Source organism: Argentina silus, assembly GCF_951799395.1.
Source record: "Argentina silus genome assembly, chromosome: X".
In the NCBI taxonomy this organism is placed as follows: Eukaryota; Metazoa; Chordata; class Actinopteri; order Argentiniformes; family Argentinidae; genus Argentina; species Argentina silus.
In genome coordinates, this window is record NC_139653.1 from 1,556,466 (window position 1) to 1,566,185 (window position 9,720).

Here is a 9,720-nt window from a genome sequence, read left to right on the forward strand (position 1 = left end):
TCAAACCATGAGATGGACCTGACAATCATCACCCATATAATGATTTAAAATCAATCTTGCTTTGCAGTAATTGCCAAAAATAGCTTAGACCACGGCAAAGTTGAATCGTCAGGATCTGCTGAAGGAATATCTGGTATCGGGGTACTGGAACTCCAGATGCGCAATTGGCAAGGAGTAAGCTGCTGTCTGCTGTTGAAACCTAAAGGCAAAGGGAAACTTTGAAGCCGAATGAAAACACATGTTAACAGCATAGCTACTGCAGAGTACCCAGTAACCAGGTACCCTTTGGACAATATACGCCAGCAGCTACAATCGAGCGCGTAATATACGCATTTAGGTTATCTCTTATCACAACTGTGTTAAAGGTGGCTTTAGGGTGTGGTCCTAGTTTGATACGGTCGGCTTATTTGTTATCTGCGGGGCACAGAGGATAGGCCTATACCAGTAGGTCATACACAAATATAAACTCAAACGTCACTTTGTAAAACACCAGACTAGGCCTAAACGAAACCCTAAACGAGACGAGCTGACAGGCTACTCAGCCTTGTGAGATGTAGGCTTTACAGGGACAAACTCAAGCCATTGAATTCGTTTCCCACTGATCAAGGTCTGATTGGGTCTACTTTAGGGACACCGATTGTTTTCTCTGGCAACAAGTTAAATACACAGATGGATATACAACTTGAGCTTGATAAAAATCCACATCTCCTCAAAGGATTTTTAAATATTCCTGCGTCACTAGGGAGATGGGAAATGTGACGCTCTGTTGGCAATCTTTTAAGAGATGTCAAAGATAGCAACATTTTTTCATAATATCCTATTTGAAACAGCTGAGTATTCGGAGGTTCTATTCTCGTACTAACAAGGAATCAAAGGGGTCCAAACAAAGGCGGAAAAGGCCCTCTAGGTTCTGATATGATCTTCAAAGGAGCTGTTGAGTTGCCTTGCATCTTGAACGACTAACTATTTTAGGGGTGTCAGTCTAGAATAAATATAGGCACATTTTTATGCATTTATTTGGGTACTGCGTACTGTGACTGCGCTAAACCGAGCTAGAGCGCAGGTGAAGGGTCAACTGCCGTAATGTCTGGAATATTCTCACACCAAACTCGTCACCCAGGCAAAGTGTAAGCCAAGGTCACAATTTTGGAATGGTGGAGACCTGTTCCATTTCCACACTTCAATGCTGAAATTTGAAACGTCTGAGTATATACATCTAGAAATAGCCTTAAGGACAGCAAAACAGCTTCAGATTGATATTATAATTTTGTGTTGGTTCGACGGTCATATGTTGATGGTAAACCACATTTCCTTTCCAGTCTATATGTTTAGAGGAAATGATAAGGAGGGAGAGGAAATATTGTTTCGAGTGTCGTGGCGGCAGCCTATGGACAAACCTAAAATAGCCTCTTCTGTCAGTGGGTTTAGCAATTGAAAAAGTGTAAAAAACAGTTTCCTGAACAGTAGACAAAACATACCAGAAGTGCAACTAACATCCTTACTCCGACTAAAACATCACTGACTATGTCGTGCCTGAATCAAAATGGGCAAATGGAAACAAAATATGAATTCAAGGTAAGAGGGGGCTGAATGTCCAGTGGAAACATATGCCCCAGTGATCTTCATGAGATTTCCAATACTTGTGTGGCCATGACCCGCATTGGGGTTCGCTTCCTTTCCTGGCATGTAACCCTATCTGACAAATTGGCCGATACTATGGAGTAGCTAGGCAGATGAGCCACATCAGAGCTGTTTCCAATTACATTTTTTACGATCCTTTGGAAACTCCAACTCGGTATCCAGGGTGATAATCCAGTGATGGTTTGCCCCAGTGCAGATACTACATGAAACAAAATAACTGTATGAACAATAATTAAATATTGCAGTGGTCACTAATATATCTTAATATCATTAGCGCCCACTGCGTAGTATCAAATTGAGATCATTTTTGAAGAGAGCCAGTTCAGAACACTGGGATAGTCTCGTTTACAGCGCCATGTCAAGTTAAGAATACAAAAGCCATTGATGTTTAGATAAATCTTAACGAGCAGTGTGGGCCTATCATACAAATGAATGCAATAAGAAAGTGATTTGAGAGCCAAATGAAAATACTTTAAAGAATATAAGGCTACAGAGTAGTGAAATGACATATTTGTAGGAACCATTCTCAGTGACTGAAGCCGTTTTAATGGTAGCGTTTTATTTGATGACCTCTAACAGCAGCAACTCAATTAAACATTGCAATCACAAGAAGTGCATCTGCAGCCCAGTAAATCCAGTTAATTCACTTGGGTTGATTAATCAGGGCTGGCATTGTTGATGTTTCTGTGAGTGATTGCGTCTGGATCTGAGAGTCCTCTTTTACCGTAAGACCCAGCAGCATGGACTTCAGTTGACCACTGAGGCCAAGTCTGAGAAAAGACAATGTACACTGTCCTCTTCTGGGGCCACAACGTCCACAATGTCTATTAATATTACACACTGTGGGGGTGGTCCTAGATTTCAGTGTTTAGGTTCGGGTGTCGCTTCAGCAGGGTAGTAGCTGTTTTTGGGTGAAGGCGTCCTCCCTTGCTGATGCTCTGTTGCTCTGATCTCGCTCTCATGGCAACCTGCAGGAGGAGGAGATCGAAAGACACATATCAAATAATACTGTATTTCCTCACACAAAGCCAACTCTGAGATATTAATTCACTGTAAATCTACAGTGATTCGTGTAGACACTAAACTAAAGTGTGAGAATTTATCAAATGACACATCATCTCAGCAGTGCTAGCATGCAGTAGGGCACCTCTGCTGAGCAAGGGAAATTAGCCCAAAAACACATGACCTCAGCGGAAACAGAAGCTACTGTGCGGACTCTGTGAAAACAGAAGGGAATAGCAAAACAGGAGGGAAGACCCTAAGGAAACAGCACTTGACTGAGTGTTGTTATGACTTCTCCAGGAAATGGCTGGAAAAGCTATGTAATCCATGCTGTCTAATTACCCTTTCCCTTGTCTCCACTCTCCTCGCAAAACTGTTTAATGAAGAACATAACAGTGTCAACCTAGTTTTAAACAACAGGGGGTTTGGGAGTGAGGAGTGTGCAGTAAGCTGGGAGCGAGGATTTCCTGTGCACTAAGTAATACCATACCTGGGCTTTCTCAACACACTTGTAGAAAGACTGCATCTCATTGGAGCAGAGGGCGTCGACAAAGTTGTTCTGCTTCCAGCAGGCCATCATTAGGGACATCTCAGTGACGCATGTGGCCTCTTAGTAAAAAAAACAAAAAAACAGTTGTATTACACTACATGTTAGTCGCCTTCTCAATATGTAATTTACATGTCACATCTAATGGCTCTCAGCATACTAACCTATTGGTCTTGGCTAGTAATCTCATCTCAATTTAACCATATTGCACATGCACACTGCCAGTTCGAGCTGTAGTAAGCTTGTCATGTTACATTAGGCTCATGATTAGAGAGGTATTCAAGGTCACTTATGACAACATCACAAATAGTTTGCTATCATGTATGTCCATGTGATATTTGAAAGTTATTTTAATTTGAGTTTTTTAAGGCCCACTCTCCCTTATTCACCTTGTTTTTAAAGTGCAATAAACAGTTCAATAAGATCGAAGACAGCCAACCAATAAGAGGATAAACAGTTGACGTCCAGCAAGGGCCAGTTATGCCACCCCACGTGTCAACTTCATAGAACATTCTACATTATCTGGTCTGGCCAGGCAGGTGACAGTAATCATTAACCAATGTTATGTATTTCATGAAATAACCAATGTCACATGTCTGAATATGTTTGTGTTTGTTTCATAAGACGAGTATCACAACTTCACAAGTTCCCTGTCGCAGATCAACTATTACCAGTTAGTTGTGAGTCCAGATAGATATGAAGAGTCTTACCCCCTTTCTTCATTTTCCGATTAGCGACCTCATCTTTCAGAACCAGCGGTTTGTTGGGTTTCAGAATAGGCTTTTTCTCAGACCTGTTCAACATCCGACTGACCTTCTCCAGCCCACCCTGCATCGCCATTTCGGCTGTTTACCCCAAAAATACCACAATAAAATACCAACAACGGGGGGACTATAGTTTACTTACAACTCGGACTGTTGCAAGATGAACAAAATTGCGCATCTAATTGTTTATCCCTCTTACTACGTTCCCTCGCGCACAAGTCAAATGAACGGCGCCATTATCTATCGTAAACTGTTGCTAAATTGTCGTTATCCTTATTTTTGCGACTATACTTTACTTAAGACTACAGTACGTACAGTAACACGTTTGTAGTTTTCTTGCGTTTGTGTTACATTATGATTGATGAACTAGCCTACCTACTTATGAAATGTAATAACTGTAGCGCTCGTCTCTTATCTTTGAAATATCAACATAGAATAACTTTGCATAACTAGTAAATCCCACCAATAGAGTCTTTGAGACTTTACTCTTGCCCTTGTGCCATGACACACTCTGAATTAGACTGTTCCTGTCTCAGGACTACCTGGAGTTTCCAGTGGAAATTACGACACGCCATGGAAACAGAGGTGCTCTTCAGCGTGGCAGTATGTCATTTTGTTAGAATGTAGGACAAGTCAAAACATTGGCCAACCTCTCCAGGCTGCACGTTGTATCAGGGTTGCAAAGTCAGCAGATATAAGTATTTATACTGTATGTCAGATGAACTACCTCTCCCCTTACAGCACATAAGAACAAAATGACATTGAAAATGAAGAGGATGGAACCTGGAGAACCTAGTTTCAGTAAAATGTTTTACTTCAAATGGCCATATTGTTATGGCAGATAGTCTTGTAGTTCATATTGGAAATTGTAGTCTTGAGTGTTTTTACTGTCCCATTTTCATTTACAGTGCCTTCAGTCAGTATTCACCCCCCTGAAACTTTTCCATATTTTGTTGTGTTACAACCTGACTTTGAAATAGATTTAGTATGTTTTGTCACTGATCTACACAAAATACCACAATGTCAAAGTGAAAATATTGTTTTAGAGATTATTGACACAAGACATTTCAGCTTTTCAATTTGTATTAATTAGTAAACATTTCCACCAAATAATTTCCACTTGGATATTTGGGGTATTTTGTGTAGATCAGAGACAAAAACATAAATACATGTATTTCAAATCAGGTTGTAGCACAACAAAATGTGGGAAAAGTCCTTGGGGTGAATACTTACTGAAGACACTGTAAATGTGGCAGTGATATGGGCCTTCAACAACTGTTAAAGGCTTGACCACTTCAGGGTCCAGGTCCATCACAAGGCATGGATACAATTTGCATGGAACATTATTTGCCTCTCAAAATGTTTAAGGGTCTAAATTCAACAAGCTTGTGCTGGACAGGGGTGTAGTCTTGGGTCTTTCACAGAAAAATAAAGTCAATGTCAAAACGGATATGATAATTTCCTCTCTTTCTCCCTTGTGTGTTGCATGCCTTCCTGCTGTTGAAGCTGTCTGCAGTGGTATGTTGGACCCTCAGGGAACAACACAAGGCAAGTCAGGGCTCTTAGTCATTTATTAGAATAATAACTTTCACTTCATTTGCGTTAGTAACGGTTTACTGATTCTGTTTTCTTCCCGCAAGGGTAATATTTCAAGCGACGGGCTCCGGGAGCAATGAGCACACTGGCCACATTCCATTAAATCACCTCCTCCTCTCTGGTATTTACTCTGTCCCTGCACGCTTATACCTGGAGGAAACAGGAATACAACCCTGTTCACCCCCTCGGAACGTGTGGGCTTGATGTACAGCCAGCATGTGTTGATCCTCAGTGAGTTTATAGGTTGAATTTCCAAAGGTCTAGGGCTTAATGGCACAGCTGGGAAAAGAGAGGATAACTGTTGACTGCAGATTATAGGGAATGTAATCCATTCAATAAAGGTATCTTGGTAATTTGGCTGGGAAAAGGGGGGATATTGATTATTAATGTGCAGGATGAAACTGTTGACATGGGCAACACCATGGTGACAATGAGTGACCCTTGCTGAACTCTGAACCCTGAACCTCCTGGCAGAAACCTTCTTGCTTGACTGAGCAGTACTAAATGGCATGCACGCGCACGCGCACGCACGCGCGCACACACACACACACACACACACACACACACACACACACACACACACACACACACACACACATATATATAAAGAAAGAAAGAAAGAAAGAAAGAAAGAAAGAAAGGCATTCTCTCAAGAAGTTTTGTGAAGATTCTCCCTTTGTAAGGAATACAATCATAAATCACTCTGGCAGATACTGTTTGAGCACTCTTCTGGATTTGTTGACTAAGCAGTTTACCTACTCAGCTGTCTTCACAAACATAATCACACTGCTCTTTTACTTTTATCTGCATGTTGCCATATGAGGAATGTAACCTTATTGCTGAATTCCAGAGCAAATGCCAGTAACAACCTGAGGATATTGTTTCACCAATGCCAGGAACAAGTAAAGTCAAGTTCTAACACACCACCAACATTGCAGAGTAATTATGGCAGTAAGATGATTTAGATAAGCTTGTCTTGTGGCATATTGCTGTTATGAGAAAAGATGGCATGGGGTAAAGTCATAGGTTGTCTGCCAGTTCATGTAAATTGTTCCTTTGTGAGCCACCACAGAGGAAGCAAGAAGACACAAGTATGACACAAAAGGAACTCTTTCTTGTGGCTATTTACATCCTTGATGACAACCACCATAATGTTTCTATCACTGGATAGGAGAATGGTGTGATACACAACAGGAATGGCAAACAGTATAATAGATTGATGAAATTGGTACATGTATGTGGGCGAATGCCTTATTTTCACCTTCTTTGGGGTGAAAGATGCTTAATGCTTCAAAGCCTTTCACAATGTTGTCAGCAACCACTAACCTCAACTCCCTCCTCCTTCTAACTCGAACAGAATGGGGCTAGCCTGTCAATTACTGTTGGTATGGAAACAGGTCACAGAAAGTCACCACTTAAGTAGTAAATTGGTAAACGGGAACCCTCAAATGAGTCACCACCCTCTTTATGCTTTCACTGCCCCAGTAGCGTTATAGGTGCAAACCATTAAAGATGCGAAAGATTTTTTATTTTTTATTTCTTACTGTTACCAACTCCATTAGCAAGCCACCTTTTAATGCTACAGATAGCATGTAGGTTTGTCTCGTCTAGAGGCCTACAGCTGCTTAGTAGGTCAGTAAACTAGCCTACATGTATGTTTTGACTTGAGTCGAAGGGGTATACAGACTGTGTTGGATGTGGTGTGACCTGAGGAGGCCATCTGTAAGCTCATCTGGCGCAATCTGCCAACGTCTTAAATATTTCGTCCTCACCACTTCCGCCCTGGATTATGGCATCACCTGCCCACTTCCTCAGGTGTGGAGTGTGAAATGTGATCATGTCTAACCTGCGCTCTATTTCTATCTAACCTAGCTATTCCTAACAATACCATTTGCTTTAATTAGGGAAACGTTTATGGGGGGGGGTCAATTGAACGAAAGGCTTCAGGAATGCCCTTTCCATTGCAGGGATGTGAACTATGACCTGTCCTGTGTTGTTCAGCTTTGTGCTCAGGAGCGTCTGAATTGCTCTGAAACGCTCTGTGGATTGTATATTTACTGATGACCTCGTGAGGAGGGGCGGGCAGAGCTGTGTGTCTCAGCTCTGCTTTCTGTCGCACCTCATCCCCCTAGTGCATCTGACAAAGGCGTAAACAAAACATGTATGACCTGACTTCCCCCATCATTCTCTAAACTCTGTTTATAAACGGTTGAGAGAAAACTCAAACTCCTCTTCCTCTACACAAAAAATCGGAATCCTTTTTGATGATCACTGGACTGGAATGAGCCTCTTTGCATTTTGTATAATTCACATGTTAAAGCAGTGTCTACATTCTTCCTCTTTACATATATGTAAATCATATCAGGTCTAAGAAAAAAAAAACATTCTCCATATCTCTATACTGCATTTTTCTCAAGAGATTCAACTATAACGATAATTATTTTACCACTCCCAAGTTGACCTCACTGGTCTCATTCATTGCAGTTATTGTCCACATTGGACAAAGAAGCAGGGGTTAACAATATATCTTCCATCTAAGGCTAATTTTTTACAGGTGACTTCCCAAACTGTACTCTGACGGAAAGTATAGAAACAATAGCAGAGCCTCAGTGGAGGCAACAGAATGCTATGATTGCACAGACTATTAGCATGGCTTGTGTGTGTGTGTGTGTGTGTGTGTGCGTGTGTGTGTGTGTGTGTGTGTGTGTGTGTGCATGTGTGCGTATTGGAGGCCCTTATCAGTACTGGCTAGGTGTATAATGCCACAGAGAGGTGAAGCAACCATCATATATGGGTCTAACTGACACCAGTGGCATGTTGGTCAGTAATCACATGATCCCAGCTCTTTATCTAGCCAGCAGATGAGATGAGGACTGGGGTCCAGCACATGGAAGTGTTTATGTTTAAATATAGCAGCAGTTCATTGTTTTCTTTGTTCACCCGCATTGTCCTCATCAGACTTTGGCTAGGACATTGTGCAAGTGCATCCAATAGAGTTTTCACACGAACATGCTTTTGTGCTTGATAAGATGAATATTCCAGTCAAATAATGTAATTAATAATGTAATAATTCACACAAACTCTCTTGTTGATTGATGTTTTGTGAGTCACTTATAAGATTGCATCAGGCAATAGCAACTGACAGAGGGCTACAAAAGAAAGATTGCTTTGATAGGTGGTCGGCTTTGGGTACATTTGGACAAAAGTGCTTTTAGTGTTTTTTTGTGATTTCACATTACACGCACGTTTGGCTTGGAGACTGTTGCAAATGTTAAAAGTGCAGAGCACATAACTGCCTGGCTGAGCAGCTGTAAGAAAAAATATTTCTCTTGAGCCATGAATAAACCTCTGGACAAGACCTCATGGTGAGTTGGCCTTTCTGAGAAGAGTAAGCGTGGGCAGCAGGGGCTTATAATGAGCATACGGTGTGATGTTCTAATTAGAAATGTTCTCAGCTTCTGTTGATACAGATGATCCAATGCAAGTCAGGCTCAGCTAACTGTCTGTTCAATATACCCAACATGGATGAGTGTGACCCATTAGTCCTACTCAGTTCCTTCTCCTTTGGGATTCATACACAGAGTACGTTCTTATGGTAATGAAGAAGATGTTTGTGTATATGGAGAGGTGAAACAAGACCCTGTCCTGATTTTCAAAGTGTTACAGTGCCTTACAGTTAATGAGAGTTTAAGCTTGAAGTAAGTGCTCTCACGTCTTGATCTTACAGGCAAAAACTCCCTCATAATTGCCGGTGTGGAGTTGTACACTCATCACATAAAATTACTCCCATTACTCATGAAACAGAGTTATGAGAAAGAAAGGGGTGAATTGATGTAGGATTTAAAGCCCTATTGGATTTGAGGAGCAGAGTTTAAACAAGCCCGGAGCAGAGAGCTGTGTAGTGACAGGGATTTAGCAGTCATCAGCAAGGAGCAAAGATAGGGCACTACAAATCCACACACAAATACCCTCTTCAAACTTGCCCTCCCTCCAACGTCTATTCTTTTTTTCCATTTTCTGTGTTTGGAAGTAACAGACACACAAGATAAAGAACATTAGAGACAGGTAGATGACAGGTAGATGACAGATATGCCTGCAGGCGTACCAGGAGGAGAGAGTACTGTAGCAGAACCGCTACAGTAATGTATGTTTTTCATATTGTAACTAGTT

At 41.4% G+C, this 9,720-nt stretch overlaps 1 protein-coding gene across 1 annotated transcript; it reads right to left on the reverse strand.

Annotated features, from left to right (window-relative positions):
• Window positions 1-2,176: 2,176 nt before the first annotated feature.
• chchd1 (coiled-coil-helix-coiled-coil-helix domain containing 1) lies at window positions 2,177-4,199 on the reverse strand. The gene is made up of 3 exons (XM_083695143.1): window positions 3,901-4,199; window positions 3,134-3,252; window positions 2,177-2,609 (listed from the first exon to the last, which is right to left on the reverse strand). The coding sequence occupies exons 1-3, from the start codon at window positions 4,028-4,030 to the stop codon at window positions 2,496-2,498; spliced, it is 363 nt and encodes a 120-aa protein (XP_083551269.1). The 5' UTR covers window positions 4,031-4,199; the 3' UTR covers window positions 2,177-2,495.
• Between the last annotated feature and the right edge of the window lie 5,521 nt (window positions 4,200-9,720).

What these genes read in the sequence shown, in the direction of transcription:
- chchd1 (XM_083695143.1), bottom strand. Translation starts at nt 4,030, where the DNA reads ATGGCGATGCAGGGTGGGCTGGAGAAGGTCAGTCGGATGTTGAACAGG. An exon ending in TCGGAAAATGAAGAAAGGGG is followed by an intron (nt 3,253 to 3,900) that starts GTAAGACTCTTC and finishes TTTTTTACTAAG; the next exon opens with AGGCCACATGCGTCACTGAG. An exon ending in AGTGTGTTGAGAAAGCCCAG is followed by an intron (nt 2,610 to 3,133) that starts GTATGGTATTAC and finishes CTCCTCCTGCAG; the next exon opens with GTTGCCATGAGAGCGAGATC.